Below are 20,941 nucleotides of genomic sequence, written 5' to 3'. Positions count from 1 at the left end.
AACAAAAAACAATTGTTAGTAGCACTCGGGACTACATAGGCAAAATATATAGTATTTAGTGATGCAAGTCGTGAAGCAGTGTGGCTTCAAAAATTTGCTTGTAGGGTTATTTGATCTAGAGTTAGAGCCAAATTTGATATATTGTGATAATCAAAGTTGTGTGAAGCTTTTAGAGAATCCAGTCTTTCACAACAAGTCAAAGCATATAGAGATCAAATACCATTTCATTTGAGACATGGTACAGAGAGGAGCAGTGGAACTCTGGTACATATCCACAGATGAGCAGACATTAGACATTCTCACCAAGCCTCTGTCTAAAGTGAAGTTTGAATACTTCAGAGACAAGCTTGGTGTGATGCAGAATTTCCACCCTCGTTGAGAGGGAGTTGTGATGTTTCTCCTACAACGGGAAGATACTCTCCCTTTGGCCAATGGTTTCCCAGACTAGTCATGTGAAGTTACTAAGGGAGTAATGAGTAGCTTGGTACAAGTCTTGCCTACACCACATGAAGTGGCTAGGTGTAATTGGGACTGCTAGGAGAGGAGAAACATCATAGATGCTTGTAGCGTAGTCTTGAGACTATGGTGGTAGCCCTGCCCATACCATGTGAAGTGGTTGTGTTAGTTTTTGTAGTATCAGATGGTGTTCTAGTCTCGACAGTTGTTAAAGAGGCTAAGAAACACTAGGACTCCATAACCCATAAAATGTTTCAGGAAAATCCACCTATAAATGCCTTAATTAAGTTAATTAATTAGTAATTAAATTTTTCCTAAGTCTAACTTAGGGAAAATGATTAATTAACAAGAATTAATTGAGGAAGGTGAGATTTCTCTAGAAACTCTGTAGCATCAAAACTGATAGCTTGTTGACTTAATGTAAAAATACACGAGGTATTTTGTAATAATAATTTATCAATATATAAAAGTATATAAGTGATGAATGTTACAATGAGGACCCGCATATATATACCTAAGCAGGTGTCCTTTCGTGACTGGGCATGTTTCTTAGACATTCCTTTTCACTTAACTAATGACTATTTAACATAACCAATATTTGATTATTTAATATTTACATTAATTTTATTTATTTTACTTGTTATGAATTATATTCATAACATAGCCCCTTCCTTCGGAAGTTTTGTCCTCAAAGCTTTAATGCTGTGGATTTTCTTCATTTTGTGTTTGTCATCTCGATGTATATAATCCGGCCATCCTCTTGTCATGTAGCTCATTTTTTTTAATAACTCTATTTTTTTTTAATAACTCTATTTTTATTTATTTTTATATAATAATGCTTTTTTATTTTTATTTTTATTTTTAAATAATAATGTTTTTTAATTTTTTAATTTTTAACTCCATTTTTTTTAACAACTCTGTTTTTTTTTAAATAATATTAATATATATATTTAAATTATATATATTATGTAATTATAATTTATATAAAATATATATAAAACGTGAATTATTTTTATGTATAGTCGAGTGACATATTAACTAAAGGTTACGACTTATTGCCTTGACCCACTGTCCGGTTTTGTAGCCCGTTGACTGGATATCGAATCAGCAAATTACCTTCCGGTTGACTTGTAGCTGTCCACTCCGTCCGCTGTCGGGTAGGGAAAGTGGCGTCAACGTCTTGTGCGGGTGTAGAAATGAGGCACTCAGACAGTGGGGAAGAATAATGGGAGTCATAACACAAAAATAAAAAAGGTGGAACGACTGTCGACCAACCCAGCGTGGGGTGTGGGGTGATTGTAGGTACAAACCAGCAGATGGTAGTGTGTGGTTGCTGAGCAGCACATGAACGGATGGTGGGACTGGTTGGAACGAAAGCGGACAGGGGCAATGTCGACAGAGAAAATGGTGCCGGTCGAGAACGCGGTTCTTGGCATCGTGGAATGGACTATCCGCCTGTCGTAACAGATAAACGAACAAAGTTGTTGGTGGCTCAGGCGGGAAGCGATGGCAGAAGGGCAGCCTGTGGGTACAGATTTGTGGCGGATTGGCAGCGTCGGATTGTTGTTAGGAGTAGTTGGAAGAGTTGGAAAAAAATGAAAAGCGAACTCCAAATGCATGTGCCTTTGTTAACACTCTAGTAACGGACTTCACTTCCCCGCCATAAGAGCAAATAAGATCTTCATTGTTCTGGTGGAAATCAAGAGACATTATAGACCCAGTATGACCAGAAAAAGTACGCAAGGTATAGTTTGGATTGTCTGCATCCCTGACTTTGACTGTTCTGTCAAAAGAGGATGTAGCCAAGCGCATTGAATTAGGACTGAATCACACATTAGTGATAAAAAAGTAATGCTCTTCAAGGGAACCTTTAGCTTTGAGATTGTCCATGTTCCACAATACTGCTTTCTTCTCATGTCTAGCACTAGCTAGTAATTTTCCATCAGGGGAAAAGTGGAAAAAAACAACTTTACTAGTGCTGGCCTGAATGCAACTGAACTTCGAAAATGAAAACCCTTTGCTAACATTCATACAGCAGCCTACTGTATCCCTAGCGTCTATATCATCATGAGATAGAAATGGCTCCACATTATCATCCAAGGACCCCTCTTCCACAAAGCGATCTATATCAGCTAAAGGATTAGATGGTGAAGCAAGGGCCCCAGATTTGTCAGATCCATACATTATCAATGTCTTAGATGAGCTACCATTATTCTGCAATGCACCAGCCATGGACATTACATCTCCAGGGGTATGAGTAGATGGAGTCAGAGGTGCAGAACTTGGGGATGGACCAGTAGATTTGCAGTTCCTGAGCTATTAGTTGGACCAGAAGATGACCCGGGCTGCTTTCTTTTTCTTCCATTTTGACCCTTAGATGCAGCCTGATCATTCCATGAAAAGAGTTTGACATACGCCCCTCAACTGAAACACCAACAACACTAAGTTTCTCTTGCTGCTGCTACTACTGATGCCTAGTAACCTGGGACTGCTGGTTTGACAGAGCTTGCTATTGTTGATTGCTGTGTTGTTGTTGTTGTTGCTGCTGCTGCTATTGGATTTGAGCTATTTTCATCTTCAATATGATGTCTGCTTCAGGTCGTGGTAGTGGAGATCCAACACTCTGGGTCATGTCATCAACAAGATTAGTTTGGCCATCCTTGCCTGCAACAACATTCCTATTACTCAACCTGCAAACAAAATGTAGGTGCCCTCTAGGGCTTAGATCTCTCTCCGGAATCCACAAAAATCACTTGCAATCTTCAGATTTGTTCCTGCACAAACAAAAGACAGAAAAAATCCCAAATCATGTATATATAAAAATATGAAATACCCAAAACCCCATTGAATTAAAAAATTTGATATTTACAAATCTACAATAATATTCTACAGATTTAACAGATCTACAGATCAAAGCCCTCTATTAGCCAGATTTAAACAAATTTTTGCATAATATTTAAAAATAAATTTAAAGAGGCACAAGCCCAAGAAAAACCCTACAAGTAAAATATTCTATAAAAATAACTTCATGAATTAAAAAGATAATGGGCTCTTTTAGATTCTGTAAACTGAGAGTCAGTTGGTCCAGTCGAGGATTTCCCAAACGCCCAAATTCTGAATGATAACTTCTACACACTTAAATCTACTTGTTGGATTAATAGAGATTTAGAAAGCGATCATAAAATTATCGAGAAATAGAGATACCTGCTATTTCTATCAAATTAAAATGATATTCTAAAAAACCCATAAATCTGTGCAAGATACCTGTGCACAAATCAATCTTCAAAGGCTATTAACTAGCAAATGCAAATAAAAGCAACAAAGTATTAAGAACAATATTACCACATAAATCTAAAAGAGGAACACCAAGATTTGAAACCTCAAAGTCTTTGCGTTTTATTAACCAGGAAAAAGTTACAAAAGCTTTCTTAGAGCAAGTACACGATTGAAAAATCGGATGCAAATAATGGAGAGAGGCCTCTCATTTATAGAAAATTTCTCCAATGGCTAGTTGGCTTGATTCACGTCAAAACAATATCAACCGTTGATAAAGATCAAGTGATCTTTTAATCATCAGTGTTGAAATAAAGTTACTTTTTGAGGAAATTCGAATTTAACTTTTAATTTCCTTTTAATTAACTCAAAAATGATTATTTTGAGTTAATTGCCGAAAACGTTGACTATGACTTAACTATCATGGCCCAAGGGTTCAAAATATCTTGAAATTTTCAATATTCTCTTTGCCAAAGACCTCCAAAAATTAACAACTTTAAAACCCACGAACTTTAAATGTTGGAGAATTTAATTTTTCCTAGGCTCTGAATTAACTAAATTTCTGGGTTTAACATTTTACTTTATTTTAGCCAAAAATTTTAATTAATTGACTCACGAGGGGATTATTAATTTTTCCAATCCTCTAATATTTGGCCATGGTGTTTAACTACGAGGGACCATGCACTAAATATTTTTCACATGAAATATTATATTTCTAACCTATGAAGGGAGAACACCTGTTTGTTATAGATCCTCAATAATTATCTATTTCCGCAACACAAAATATGATCTAGTAGACTAAGTGACTTGTAATAAAATAATCTAACCAAATAGTTAGAATTATTCCCAAACCACTTTTATAGAGACTCGATAAATAACACGATGACTCATTTAAAATCTTGACAACAAAATCCACCCTAGCTTTCGGGTGAGGCTGGAGGGAAAAACTCTATCGATCATCAGTGTTTAGAAATACACATGAATCAGAGAGACTAAAAACCTCTTAGGATAGAAATCATCATCAGAAAAATAAATTTACCTAGGTTATTACATACATTTGTCTTACTAGGATAATTTACATTACAAAATGCAGAATGGGTTTACAAAAATCTAGTGTACATATAGCTGATAATGATGAATCTATGGATCATCTGAGTGCTCGGACATGATGGAAATCCACGCGCGAAAAAAATGTACATCAATGGGGTAGTTGACATGGAGTGGTCAACATTTGGCTCTACTTGGGGACATGTCGCTTTATCGAAGGAACATGAGAATCCATAATCCACACCCAAAGAAAACACAAAATGACATAAGTAGCGTCCATCCTAATATAATCCAAAAAATCAACGTATAACATTATATAAAATAGAAGCTCTGTAACAATTCTACAAACATAAAATGTAAACTTAATCTAAGAACAAAAATAAAATGCTAAAATGACAAGGTGTAGGGTTAGAAATACAATACAAAGGATGCCCCATGGCATCAGATGTGTTCAATATACCGCATACTGAGCATTTGCCTGCTTTCTGGCAAAAATGTTGGTTGCTTTTCGGATGTGCCATGCCTGATCCTGCATATCGTATTACTATGTCTTATCTGAAAATCGAATTGCTCTCGGCCATCAGATGCATTAAATCACTTCCATCTGCTTTTATGCTTTTTTCTCTTCTTCTAGGTGGGTTGTGATGTCAACAATGAGACCACTATAGATTTCTTGTCCTGATCTTGAAGATGTTTGGACGAAAGATTTGAAGAATCTGAAGTATGCCCAATCTTATTCTGAATATACTCTGTTAATGGTGATACATAAGCTCGGTCTTCCTTAACCAAAGTCGACTTGTCCTTAATGGGAAAAGTAACCTCCTTGCGATGAGATGGGAAATGCTTCGGTGGACCAGGAGATTTGTGAGTTGTGACAAACCCTTTGTGCTTTGGTCTAACCTGAAATCTTGGAACTTGTGCATTTTTCATCATTTGCAACTTATCTTGAAGAGTGGTCTTTTCGATTCTGATGGCATCAATCTGGTTAGAGTGTTCAACTTTCATAGCATTGATTTCCTTGGCATGGCCTTCCTCCATGGTCAATAATTTATTTTGAAAACATATCTGACTAGCTTCCATATCTTTAATTAATTGCACTTGCTTTTCCTCCATGGCTAATAATCTGTCTGAAGAGAAATCTGACCAACTTCCATGACCTTCATCATTATGTTATGATTTACTTGTATAGTAATCGTTTCTTTCTCATGATGATTCTTCATGTCATTCCTCGTAGCCTCCATCTTCTAAGCACACTTTTCTACTACAGTGGCTATGTGATCGAAGTGACTAATTTTCATGATTTCTATCTCCTCATCACGTTTTTCTATTCGGGTGTACAAAGTTCTCATATTTTTGGTGTAATCAGCTATAATTTTTTTTTATTAAGCTCCATGTTTTTTACCAGTTGCTTTAGTTATTTAATAAGATGCTTATCATTTTCCCTTTCATTGTCGACACTGATTTGACAACTTGTTTATGCTTTTCCATTATCATGGATTTGTCTTGCAACGGTACAATTGGATTCATCATGAGAACATTCACAATGCTTGCAATATGGCATATTTTGATATGGAGAATTGTCTTGAAATATTTCGTTGATAGTTGGGTTCTTTATAAGATCACTTTCATCCTTTTGCATAGTACTAGGGGCACAAGGCAAGCCACCTTGATTTCCATATCTATCTTTAAAAGCATTGATGATGTATTTTAAAGAAGCGAAAGAATCCTCAAGACAATTACGAAACCAATCCAAAGCATCACCTTCTAAAGAAAAGATAAATAGACACATCTTGAAATCTTCATGATTATATTGTGAAGGAAGACAATATCTAGTTATTATATGAGTAACCTTGGAGAGATGCTTTCTAGCAGTGGCTAAATCACCACCTGAGGACAAAGGCAATTTATGAATGGCCTCTTCCGGCATATCATGAAGAAAGTTAGTAAAATGACACGGGCAAACAAGTCATCCATGATGACTTGCTTAAAGGGATAAGGAGAGACTAAATGGATGCTAGAGAGAGATTCTTGCTCAAGAAAATCAAGAGATCCCCAAGAAGCGAGTTTTTAGCGGAAATTTTTGTAAGAAATGAAAGAAGTGGAGTCACCACTTGAACATGAATCTAGCTCTAAGATCCAAAAGGAAAAAACCGAAAGGTTAGTCAGGGAGAAGCAGATGGATATAAGGGAAGTTTTCTTGTATGAGAAATAATGGATGAATAAGTGGAGTCGCCACCCAAACAAGAAACCAATCGAAATGTCTAGGTGCTAAAAGTGCAGATGAAAGATAAGGTGATGAAAAGATGAAGAAATATAATGGCGCCAGAAAATGTGGTGTTGATGGGATAAGAAATGATTAAAAGACTGAAAATATGAAGATGAATGTCGTAAAGCCAAGTTCCAATAAATTGGTCCCCGACAATAGCGCCAAAAAATGTTGTCGCACAAAATATTTAGGTACTGCAACAACGGCTCAGATCCGGGGCTATCACATTGATCCCTAATCACTCCGTTTGAGTTGTCTCCCAATCGCAGACTAAGGGGGGTAGACCCTATGGAAATGGAAAAATGAAAGATTAGTTGGGAACCAACCAACCTGGGAGACACAACTAAGTAACCAATACTTGTTTTAGATTGCGCAAGATTTTAAGGATTCAAAATGATTTCAAGAAAGTGATACTAGTGCCTTGTGGAGTCAACTATCTTGCGAAGAAAATAAGGTTCAAGTAAGGATGGTAAACTGTTGCTGAAAGGATTCGACTGTTTCATATGCAAATGCAAAATTTAAAACTATGTGAAATGCAGGGACTTGGTTAATTTTAGTTAAATGAAGGCCTAAAATTATTTCTGAAATACGTATTAAATCTTACTTAACTTAAGGATCATAATGATGGTGATTTAAATGTGAAAGCAGGGACTTATACCAGCACTGCAAAATGTAAAATCTGCACAAATAATTATTGAAATGCATAATGGATTGAAATGTAAAATGCTGGAATAAAACACCTTTAAATTCAAAATTTTATTTGTATGAAATACACAATCAAGATCATTAAATGCATAATTAAAACTAGATATGTCCTATTTGCATAAGCATGTAAAAAACAAATGAACTTCAAAAATTAACTAAATGTTTTAAACTCAGATCACATTAATGAAATATCAGTCTAGTAATCTGCTTTTACATCAAATGTTAAAACCAACAATATATTCTAAAACAACAGTCCGTAACCATGCAATATTCATAAATTTCTATGTATAACAACAGAAAATTTTAAATGACAAATTGATAACTACAATTCAGAAAATTTCTGAGTTTAATTCTTTCTGATCTATTGATGTGTTTGATCTAAAAAACTCAGAAATAAACTACTGAACAACAGAAAACAATTTTCAGAAATTTGTTTGCAAAAATTACTAAAGTTAACTTCTATTTCTGCAATTATACAACAACAAAAATGTAAATTAAATCTGCTGCTACATTCAAAAAATTTCTGATCTATGCCAATATTAACCTTGCTTTCAAAATGAAATGAAGAAATGTTAGAGGGTGTGCACCAGTGAGCCCTTAAGGGCTTGAAGACACCTGAAGGTATGCTGCCTAAATCACTGAAAATCCTCAACTCAGAAATTTTTTGTGAAAAACTTTGCTAAAAATTTGTTAAAATATTTTGGGGCATTTTTAGGAAAAATCAGTGATAGAATTTTGGTGAAAGAGGGAAGGCCATAAAGCTGAAAGGGAGGCCGAGAAAGAGGCTGGAAATGGCCAGCGCAAGGCCTCAAGGCACTAAAAAGAATTTGCTCATGATCTTCTTGAAATTTATCTTCAACTTGCAAACAAAATGGAGGTGCCTTCTAGGGCTTAGATTTCTCTCCGGAATCCACAAAAATCACCTGCAATCTTCAGATTTGTTCCTGCACAAACAAAAGACAGAAAAAATCCCAAAGCATGTATATAAAAATATGAAATACCCAAAACCCCAATGAATTAAAAAATTTGATATTTACAAATCTACAATAATATTCTACAGCTCTAACAGATCTACAGATCAAAGCCCTCTATTAGCCGATCTAAACAAATTTTTGCATAATATTTAAAAATAAATTTGTTGTTTTAAAGAGGCACAAGCCCAAGAAAAACCTTGCAAGTAAAATATTCAGTGTTCCACGGGGACGCGTCCCCCAGGGTTGGGTGCGCGCACCCCTCGCACCCCACGCACCCGGGACGGGGAGTCTCTTGGGGGTGCGTTTCCCCACGCACCCTTTTTGGGGAGTCTTGGGGAGACGCAAGGGGGTGCGTTTCCCCAGTGTGGGAGTCTCGACTCCCCACGACTCCCCAAAAAGGGTGCTTCTGGGCGTCCCCCTTTAGTTTGGGAGTCTAGACTCCCCAAAAAGGGTGCTTCTGGGCGTCCCCCTTCAGTGTGGGAGTCTAGACTCCCCAAAAAGGGTGCCCCTGGGCGTCCCCCTTTAAATTTGTCTAATAAGACTTAAAAATAAAAAAATTCAAAAATCAAAACCATTAATTTTTTTTTAACTAAAATTAAAACTAAATAACTAAAACTTAAAAGTCTAAAAAAAAAATTAAAATTAAAACTAAATAACTAAAACTTAAAAGCCTAAACCTAAAAGACATGAAAGGCAAAACTTAAAGTTAAAAGCTCACTTCATTTCAACCCAAAGTCATTTCCATTTCCATGCAATGCTGATTTGAATGAGTTATCGATCAATGTATTTGAATATTTTATTATTGATTTTTATTTTTGTTTTTCGAATCTCATGGTATGTATGAATAATAATTAATTCAATAATGAGACTTGTCACTTGAGTATGTCATATGAATGATGTATGTATTAAAATGAATGATGAGGATGGATCAATGACTCAAATTTCAATTGTCTATTTAATATTTTTATGCTTTCATTATTGAACAATGAACAATGAATATCAACTTGAATTATATATATATATATATATATATATATATATATACCTCGACGACTCCCCGCACCCCCGAAATTTCCCTAAAATTTGAGGGTACTCCCACACGTCCCCCCTGTGCGTCTCCCCGCACCGGAGTCTTGGTGGAACATTGAAAATATTCTATAAAAATGACTTCAGAAATTAAAAAGATAGTGGGCTCTTTTAGATTCTGTAAACTGAGAGTTAGTTGGTCCAGTTGAGGACTTCTCCAAACGCTCAAATTCTGAATGATAACTTATGCACACTTAAATCTACTTGTTAGATTAATAGAGATTTAAAAAATGATCATAAAATTAATCGACAAATAGAGATACCTGCTACTTCTGTCAAATTAAAATGATATTCTAAAAAAACCCAGAAATTTGTGCAAGATACATGTACACAGATCAGTCCTCAAAGACTATTAACCAGCGAATGCAAATAAAAGCAACAAAGTATTAAGAACAATATTACCACATAAATCTAAAAGAGGAACACCACGATTTGAAACCCTAAAGTCTTTGCGTTTTATTAACCATAAAAAAGTTACAAAAGCTTTCTTAGAGCAAGTACACGATTGAAAAATTGGATGCAAATAATGGAGAGAGGTCTCTCATTTATAGAAAAATTCTCTAACAGCTAGTTGGCTTGATCTCCGTCAAAACAATCTCAACCATTGATGAAGATCAGGTGATCTTTAATTATCACCGTTGAAATAAAGTTACTTTTTGAGGAAATTCGAATTTCACTTTTAATTTCCTTTTAATTAACTCAAAAATGATTATTTTGAGTTAATTGCTGCAAAAAAAGTTGACTTTGACTAACTGCTATGGCCTAAGGGTTCAAAATATTTTGAAATTTTCAATATTCTCTTCGCCGGAGACCTCAAAAAATTAACAACTTTAAAACCCACGAATTTTAAATGTTGGAGAATTTAATTTTTCCTAGAAACTAAATTAATTAAATTTCTGGCTTTAGCATTTTAATTTATTTTAGCCAAAATTTTTAATTAATTGACTCATGAGGGGATTATTAATTTTTCCAATGCTCTAATACTTAGCCATGGTGTCTAACTATGAGGGACCATGCACTAAATATTTTTCACATGAAATATTATATTTCTAACCCATGAAGGGGGAACACCCGTTCATTATAGAGCCTCAATAATTACCCATTCTTGCGACAAAAAATATGATCTAGTAGACTAAGTGACTTGTAATAAAATAATCTAACCAAATAGTTAGAATTATTCTCAAACCACTTTTACAGAGACTCGATAAATAACACACTGACTCATTTAAAATCCTGACAACAAAATCCACCCTAGCTTTGGAGTGAGGCTGGAGGGAAAAACTCTATCGATCATCCGTGTTTAGAAACACACGTGAATCGGTGAGACTAAAAACCTTTTAGGATATAAATCATCATCAGAAAAATAAATTTACCTAGGTTATTACATACATTTGTCTTATTAAAGATCATTTACATTACAAAATTGAAGCATAAAAATTAATAGGTTGAAGACTGAAATGTAAAAATACACGAGGTATTTGATAATAATAATTTATTATATATAAAAATGTATAAGTGATGAATGTTACAATGAGGACCCACGTATATATACCTAAGCAGGTGTCCTTTCGTGACAGGGCATGTATTTTACACATGCCTTTTCACTTAACTTAATGACTATTTAACATAATCAATATTTAATTATTTAATATTTACATTTATTTTATTTATTTACTGTTATGAATTATATTCATAACATAGCCCCTTCCTTCATAAGCTTTGTCCTCAAAGCTTTAATGTTGATTTTCTTCACTTAGTGTCTGTCGTCTCGATGTATATAATCTGGCTATCCTCTCGTCATGTCATGTAGCTCATCAGTAATATTCCATTGGATTTTTGTTGTTGTTGTTATTTTAACACTTTTCTTTAAAATACTGTTTTTATTTTTTTACTAATTTTTTTAAATATTTTTTTTGTAATAATAATAATAATAATAATAATAATAATAATAATAATAATATATTTGATTATATTATTACCTAACTATATAATATGTTAAATATCATTTTTATTTTGGAGACATGTCCAGAGAGTGTGACGTATCACTGGTCCCGCACAGGCGTGACAACTCATTGTCCCTGCAGACCTTAATACTAATGCCTGTTAACTGCGTATTTTTTCTATCTGACTTATTTCTTTTTGTATCCGTCGAACACCGAACGCCTTTCTTTTGCCCTCGATTAATAATATACGCGACCCGCAATTTTTTTGAGCTCGGTATATTGGAGCTAATATATATATGACCCGGTGATCTGTATCGGTGTAACGTATTAATTATATATATAATTCGTATGCGATTTGAACCAGTGTATCGATACCCGTCGGGTAGTGGATGGGCGCAGCGTTTGACCGAGATAGACATACGATGGTTAAGCAGATAGACATACGGGCTGCAACATTTGACGGAGATAGACATACGGGTTGTAACGTTTGACTGCAGTGAAAAAACATTCGGACGGGTTTGCTGTCAAAGGGTGTCGAAATGTCATCGCAGAGGGTGTTTTTGTTGTTGTAGCGGATAACCCATGCAAATGGAAGTAGACAATGTGGTATTAGTGCAGCGACGGGAGGGTTGTCATAATAGTGGTGATATGGAGTCATTGCGGTACAATAGCTTGTGTAAACGACAACGTTTTTAGAATACCAAGCAGCGGGGACTTGCCGTCGGGTTTCTGTGGGACAATGGTATGCGGCAGACACAAAATTGATGGCGAAGGTCTTTGTTGGAATGATGACTGTCTGAACAACGGGAGCCGAGGGTGGAAGCACGACGGTGTAATCCCCTGATAGAATTGTCGAGTTAAATGCACCTATAAATTCAATCTCCTTCATCTGATTCGCAACATATGTCAGAATGAACTGTCTTTTATGCACAAACTTTCTTAAAATTTCAATGCAGTCAAGGTCACCATCAACTTCGACAGCCAAAGTTTTTTCTTTGCTTTTGGATGAGGGGATAGATGCACTATTCTCTGAGTTACCCCTTTCAAGGACTGCAGAATATTCAACAACTGAGCTAACACCCTCCAAATCACTTGTTTTAACGTGCTTCCTATCCCCATACGACATCTTCTCTAAATTACCAGGTAACAACCCTTTACCTGCACAACGAGAATGGACTGTCTTATCCACTTTGGAAACCGTAATTTTGATCCCTTCACACTTTTCCAGCAAATCTTCCTTATCTGGCATTGCTTCTTCACAATTTCCCAATAAATCTCCCCGATCCGGCCTTGATTGATTTGTAATCTCTTTTGGAGAGATTTCCATGCATGTAGGCTTACAAGTGCTCACTTTTGGAGATAACTCGTTTTCCTGCTCCAACCAAACTTCATTTTCAACTCTCAGGGAAGGAACAAGATGGGCGTTGTCTTCTATGTGGAACAAAATTGTTGGCAGATGATTGTTGTTTACATTTTCTCCAGATAGACTATGCCTCTCTAATGAAAGCTGCATTGAAGTCACTGCCTCAGTCATGTCTTTGGGTCTGCTATTGTGCTCTCCTTAAGATGCAATTTATGTCTTAAAGATGTAGCAGGTTTCCTGGTTGTGTTTCCTCTCTACATAATTAGAAAAGAAGGCTTCAACGGTGTATCTTGATATTCTATAAAAGCTTCTGGATTTTGACATTGACTCATATGTCCTTTATTGTTATCATCCATATCCTTCTTAACCACAATATTTAGCTTGTCTCTAGGTACCTTCTTACCACTGCTTATATCAGAACTCTTTAAGATGCTTCCTGGTGTGTCTTGGATTTTGTCTGGCATATCAACCTCTATTGAAGTGTCTGCCACATTTTTTTTAACAATTGCTCCTAAGCTTGGAATGTCATCTCTATCATTTCCTTTTGGATCATCATCTTTTTTATTTTCTGCAACACCTTCATCTTCAACATTATCATCATTCTGATCAAAATCTTCTTGATCTATATCAGCTTCATCGAAATCATTATCTTGATCTAGATCATCCTCATTCACATCAAGATTAGCTTTATTTGAATCCTCATCTAGATCATTTTCCTTATTATCGATTTCTTTTCGACATGCTTTAACTTTTGCACATGATTTTTCTAAATTGCTCAATGCAATCAGGACGTGAGCGTAATGGCACATTGTGCTGCGAACAACTTTCAAAGACTCGCATCATTATATTGCGCGCCATGGCTCTAATACCACTGAAGCATAAAAACTGATAGCTTGAACACTGGAATGTAAAAATACACAAGAGGTATTTGATAATAATAATTTATTATATATAAAAATGTATAAGTGATGAATGTTACAATGAGGACCCGCATATATATACCTAAGTAGGTGTCTTTTCGTGACAGGGCATGTCTTTTAGACATGCTTTTTCACTTAACTTCATGACTATTTAACATAATCAATATTTAATTATTTAATATTTACATTTATTTTATTTATTTACTTGTTATGAATTATATTCATAACAAAAATGCAGAATGGGTTTACAAAACTCCAGTGTACATATCGCTAATAATGATGAATCTGTGGATCATTTGAGTGCTCGGACATGATGGAAATCCATGCACGAAAAAAATGTATAGCTATGGAGTAGTTGAGATGGAGTGGTCAACAGGGTTCAAACAAAAACCCGCTAGCTCTTCTAGATCTAGAGTGGTCTTCCAATCCAGAAAGTTACACAAGATTCCTTGTATAAATTAATCCAAAAAAGGCATATGAAATTAACAAATTATAGATAAGATGGTGTAGAACGTTAAGCATAAAAAGCCCTGAACAATATTACCATAGAAGCAAAATAATAACACCACAAAGCCTATGCCCCCAAAGTATTTCTTTATTAGATCAGATAAATTCTAGTACAAAAATCCTGTAGAGCTTCGCTTAGTTGATTTGGGGTAGCATTGGATGTGCTCTAGGCATGAAAACTGGTGAAGAGGCTAAAGCACATGAGATCTCCAAGAGCCAGAAACGGTTTGGACAGTTTGTACCCGGTTTGGAAGATATTAAAATAATTAATATTTTTAATGGAGTTCCTAAGTCTAAACTTAGGAAAAATAAAATATTAATGGGTATTAATATAAAACTGGGTTAGAAGGTTCCAAAAGTCACGGATCAAGCCAAATCTAATCTTAGCCATTGATTAGAGATTTAATCTCGGCCGTTGAAGGACTAACGAGAAAAGTATACGAAGAGGCTTGAGGGTCAGTTGGAGAACACACCAAGGGAGACTAGTCAGTTCGATTTCTGGAGCGGGGTTAGTTGAGAAATTCAAACTAGTGGTCTGGAGAGTAGCAAGAGGCAGCGGGTACAAAACAACGAGTCAAGAACAATACCAAAAGACTAGTGTAGAGGTTAGAGAGGTAGACGCAGAGGCAACAGAACTGCGTTGTCACTAGAGGGCCTGCGTGGGTGATGTAGAGAGGTCCAGTGCTGACGCAGAGAGGCAAGAGCTGACGCAGAGGGCCTGGGAGCTGCTCAGAGGCCAGCAAGCCTGACGTTGAGACTGAGTGAAGCGTTGGAGAATTTTTCTTTGTTGGGTAAGCCAGTTTGGCACCCAGTTGTACTAAAGAATTGCTGAATAATAAAAATCCTCCTCTGCTGCACCGATTTTCCCACATTTGGTTTTCCGGGGACAATTGTCCAAAATATTTGTGTTGATATGTCTGATTCTTGTGCATGTATTAACTTATTGGGAAATAAGTAGGTAAAATAAATAAGTTGCTACAGTGTTAGAATTTTCACACGCTTAGCCAAGTAGCTCGATTTTTTCCATGATATTAATGAGAGAGAGAAGGCTCTCTTAAATAGAAAAAAATCATCTCCAAGTTATTTCAAGTTAGGACGTCTTAATAACTTGGGATATCTAGTAGGGTAATATAGATCGACTCTAGACACTAGGACTCACCTAAAACTCTACCATCAAGCCACACTCTAGCTTTGGGGTATATCTGGGAGAAAAAATTAATTGATTATAAGTGTTGAAAAAGACAAATAATGAGCTAAGGAAAACAAATCCCTAGAGTGAAATCACTTGCTAGTATAGTCCTAAGCTACCTAGGCCTTTTACATGATTCTTTTTCATCATACTAGAATCATTTTTTACAATATCCCCGTAGGGTAGCGAAATTTGGACAACAGATTGACGAGAAGCATAGGACGAGTCCTGGAATTCTAATGTGATCTAATGATGCTAGAATGCTTCAGGTGTACTTTGACCATGGAGTCTTTGACAAATATTCAAATGCAATTTGAGTGGTTAACAATAACCTTCAATAAACAATCTTACTCTTTCAATAATGCGGCAAATCATATAGTATAGGACTAATCATTCAATAATTCAACATTGATGATGTAATCCAAATTCAACTGTTCGCGTAAACCAGTTTGTTCCAGTGTAGTTCCAAATAATTCTAAGCAAATTCAGAATTCAACAAAGGTAGATAACAGATCATTGTATCTAATCAAATGATTGACCTACACTATTTTAATTTTGACTAGAGAAATTAGCTTCATAACGAACCCTTGTCATGCTATAGGGCTGTCCGCAATATGACTATGACTCAGATTGGGAGTCCGTGTTGCCTCAGGGAGATTGCAAGGTAACTGAAAGGTTATTTGACTTTGATCCATCCTTGAACTTGCTTAGATTACTCCAAAACTATTCTTGCATTTACTTCGGGCGTTTCAACCTACTCTAGAACTCCGTCCAAGCTTAGTGTGGGTTCAAACTACCTTGAAGGGCTCCTGTTCATACTCAAAATAACTATCTGCCCCACTTTCGACCTCAAGAATTGTTTCAGAAATAGGCATAAATATCAGAGTATTTTTGGCCTACTGCAAATGACTTTGCAAGGGTTTAATCTTAGGACAACTTTGCTCTGTGTAGGAACTAGCCTCAGAAGGGATCCGTCCAACTTCAATGTGGTTTGATTTTTCTTGTCACAGGTTCTTCCACAATTTTACTTTGTTGCTTCTTGTATAGAGAAATCCTTGTTGCCAGAACAAAGTAGAAAAAAGAGAAAATAGAACTAACTAGGATGGAATCTTTCACAACTGAAATTAGTAGAAGAGATGAGGTCTTAAAACCCTCAGAGCTCCAACCCAAGAAAATAGATGATTTGATCCACAATTGATGGTGATTGATTTGATCTCAACTCCTTTCTATTTATAGATTTTTCATGGGCTCCAAATTGTGAGGGGTTGTGGGCGAAACCCCCAATTTTGGGTTTTTTAGCCCCAACCAACCCAACTTTTACCCAATGTTGCCCCAACATAGGAAAAATTGGGTTTTTACCCCTTTATCAAGACTATAACCTACGGGGTCGGATAGGCTATTTCGTCCTCCATTTTCCTATCAATTTGGAGAGGACATTACAAAGAGCCAACCAAAAGTGAGAGGAAGAGCTATTGTGGTGACAGTGGATAGCCTTTTGAGTTACTAAAGACTAGTCCTTTGATGCTTGAGACTTTACATTATTTAGGGGTGGTAGCTTTTGTTGTAATATTTTGGTGCCATTATTTATAGAGTGAAATAAGCAACATTTTGAAGGCATTGAAGATTCATCTTGGTGACTCTACTTTGTTTTGTACGAGAGATGAACATACATGTTTGTAGATTTCATGTTCAGGTTTGAAAATTTAGAAGCGAGGATTCATGGCATTAGCTCCATTGTACGCTGATTTTTATGCTCCATTTGATTTCTTTGGATTATTTCATGGGTATCATGATTCAATTTTTTTGCATGAAGTTATGATAGATTTTCATAATTTTCATGAAAATGTTAAGATGATGACTTTTGCATGTACCCTTGAGGACGAGGCATAGAATGGTATGAAAATCTTGGTAAGAAAGAAATTTCTTCACTTTCATATTTTATAAAAGTATTTCTCAAGCATTGGGATCATCATTATGAAGACAAATATTAGAAGATTTTTGAGGATCTTAGGACACCGACAAGTGAATAAGAGAAGCACCTAATGTTTTTATTGAAGGCCTACATGAGGACATTGTTGGTGATGGAGCATTCACTTCACCTATCCAAGAAGTTAAGGGTTTGGTGAGTTTTGATACTTATCAAAATTCTGATTTTGATGGGCTATTTTTTTATAATTTTGAGCAAAGTAATTTAGGAGACAAATTCTTGGAAGAAGAATATTGTTTAGATTTGTTTAAGGGCAACCATTTAAATCAGATTTTTGATATTACTTATCATAATGGTGATGTGGATTGTTGGAGTTTTTATAGAGGCTCCATCAATGGTACTAGTAGTGAAAATTTTGAAGATTATGGTGTTTTGGACAGCCTTATGTTGTGGTTGAATTGGACGAAAATGAGGAGTGCCTTGTTTTTCCATGCATACTTTTGATTTATTTACGCCTTTGCACCATTTTCATGACAGTGAAATGTGGAAATTTTTCATCTGTAATCTCGCTCTTGTGACCTGATTGACACCAACCCTGAAAATCCACCCTAATTGCATTATAAGGGAAACCAGAAAATGCGGATATTACAATTTCAAACCCTTTTCATGTGCTAATTTTTGTTGTAGGAATCCCTTGTGGCATGTTAAAAATACCTTACAATGAATTGAGTCATATGGATATAGTAATGTGAGAATTTGATCCCTCTTATTCCTATTGTCGTTGTTTTATGATTTTATCCTTGCATCTGACAAACCTAACTTTTACTAGATTAACATGACCACATTTTCATAAAAAGGTTTAAAGAATGGCACCCTTAGCCTTCCAGGATAATATTCTGCTATAAATTTCAGCAAGTTAGGGCTGATTTGTGGCATGCATAGAAGCCTTTCTTGCCCTAAATTTTCGTGCATTCAGCCTCTTTGATCCATTCATCTTTGACTCCATGTGCTCAAGGTTTGATTAGGCACTAATCTAGGGGTTTTCCACCTTCATCTTTCATTTTCACACCCTTCATTCCTCCACTTATACTACTACCACTTGTTTTGTTTAAGCTTACTCTTCAATATATCACCTTGTGCCTCCATTCTATAGCCTTAGCCAAAACAAAAGAGATCCAAGCTAATGAAGAGGAGACACCAACTGTAGTAGCCTTCAGTAGGTGGATAGTTGATGGAGGCAGACAATCCAAAGGTTAAGGTTGTGCAAGGAGAGCACAAAATTTATAGAGAGTGTTCAAAACTTCAGTCTGGTAGAGTTTCAATGTATCAAAAAAAATACCCTTAACACAATAGGAGCAGCAAAAATAGCTTTTAGGTTTCTTTGGTGTTGTTGCTAGCCGTTGCACTCACTGTGGAAGTGATGCTCTTTCCACAACAATGAAACCATGGGTTTTGACCATTCAAACTGCAGGAGTTTGGGCCAAACCATAGGTATCGATTGGAAAAGTGCCATTTAATCTACAAGCATGAGTGAATTGAGAGCCACAACCATTGTAAAGGCACAAAAACTGATGGCTAAGCACATGCTTAAACCACCCAAGAAAAACAAAGATTTGACTAGTTTCACTTTCAATGAGGACATTTTAATAGATTAGGGATGTTTGGGGACTCAACTGAGTCTCCCTATGTAACCAAGGGGGAAAAACCAATGTGTAGGCTAGGGACCTTACCATGATATTAAAGATCAAATTGCCTAAGACCAAGATCACACATTTAGATCAATGAGGGAACACTCAAAGGGGAACTTCAACATATGTGAGTTAGCTCAAGGATGAGTTGGAGGACCTTGATGTTGTCCTAAGGTAAAGGGGGACTTCAACACATGTGAGTCATCTCAAGGATGAGTTGGAGGACCTTGATGTTGTCCTAAGGTGGCTTTGGCATGGGAATACAAAACACAAACTCAACACAACAATATACGAGGGGATATGTGCATGGCTAGTATGAAGTGCAAAATTCATGCACTACAAGCCCAACATTTTCGCAAACTAATTACCATATTCTGTCAAATATTTGACTAGATTTATAGTCTTATGGAAGGAAGATGATATGCTCAAACCTCACCATTTTCTCTATTACATACCATAGAACAGCTTAAGCTTGACTGTATATGTTGTGGCTGTTAGCAGTTAGAAGCTACTCTCTTGATTATAGACTAATAGTAGTGCTTGTCTTCATTATTTGGGTTGTTTAGATTTGCTAAACCCTGCACAAGGTTTTAGTTTATATATGTTGTTTAGATTCCTAATATTCCAAGTGCCCCATCAAAAACGAAAATTCCATTATCCATTGCAGCCTGAAGTTCCAATATTGTCTTTCTTTGCCAAATAAGATTGCAAGAAAAATCCACGAAACGTTTTCTAGTGTTCAGATTTTGAAAGAATTATGCACGTGTCTTAGGTAACTTGTAAATTTTTTTATCTAGAATTTTAACATTTCACAATTCTATCAATTTTCTCAATATGTTGAAAATGAGACATTGCGACAGACAATGTACCTAGCATGATATGCTGATCTTTAGTTTCTGTTAGTGGGCAACTTATTGGGATGCATACCATGTTTCCATTATTTATTTATTTATTGCAGGAATACTGTAATCACTACTGAGAAGTTGAACCAAGAGATTGGCTGCTTGGGAGTGAAAGTGGAAGACGGGGAAGGAAAGCTTCCAAAACTTGTTCTCAAATCTGATGGTGGTAGGTAAGTTGGGAAGTTCTATTTCTTTATCGCATATCATATAGTTTCTTGTTTTGAAAAATCCAACTTACGTTATTTCAAATATGCGTTTTGAGTTTACAATAGATAGACTTAAAAGTTACTTGAAGATCCTCTTACTCTGAAAGATAGACACAGAGTTACATAAAGATCCTCTTTCTGTGAAGACTAGGAAGGCTAACATAAGAGCTTGTTCCCAAATGAGCAAGGAGTCTAATCAACTCTAGCTTTGACATGAATTTCTTGACCATGTTTGAATTCTACCAGCTGCGAGTGGGAATATGCTTTTGCATGGTTAAGATTACGTTTTCCTCATTTCTTTGCTAATAGTTTTAAATATTCAAAACATAGTTAATGGATGAAAGGACCTTAATTCTACAATGATCAGGCTCTTCCAAAATCACTAGTAAGTTGGAGACATGATCAGGCTTTGCAAACATCACTAGTAAGTTGGAGACTAACATCAAACAGCAGTTTCATGTCTAGCTCTCCCTTGTCAGAGAAGCTTGA

The 20,941-nt window shown here is 35.9% G+C and overlaps 1 protein-coding gene across 1 annotated transcript in view; it reads left to right on the top strand.

Moving 5' to 3' along the window:
* The window catches only part of LOC149246319 (Galactose mutarotase-like superfamily protein), a 172,329-nt gene that overhangs the window by 47,342 nt on the left and 104,046 nt on the right, over positions 1-20,941 (top strand). Inside the window, exon 2 of the mRNA XM_089457871.1 lies at positions 20,303-20,416. Within this exon, the coding sequence (XP_089313997.1) occupies positions 20,303-20,416 (114 nt within the window). The remainder of the gene's footprint in view (positions 1-20,302; positions 20,417-20,941) is intronic.

Source organism: Pinus tabuliformis, chromosome 7 (assembly GCF_031772625.1).
Source record: "Pinus tabuliformis cultivar Carrire ecotype Pingquan chromosome 7, CPIR1, whole genome shotgun sequence".
Lineage (NCBI taxonomy): Eukaryota > Viridiplantae > Streptophyta > Pinopsida > Pinales > Pinaceae > Pinus > Pinus tabuliformis.
Note: the sequence above shows the minus strand (reverse complement) of the source record. Positions and strands in the feature narration are given on the sequence as shown.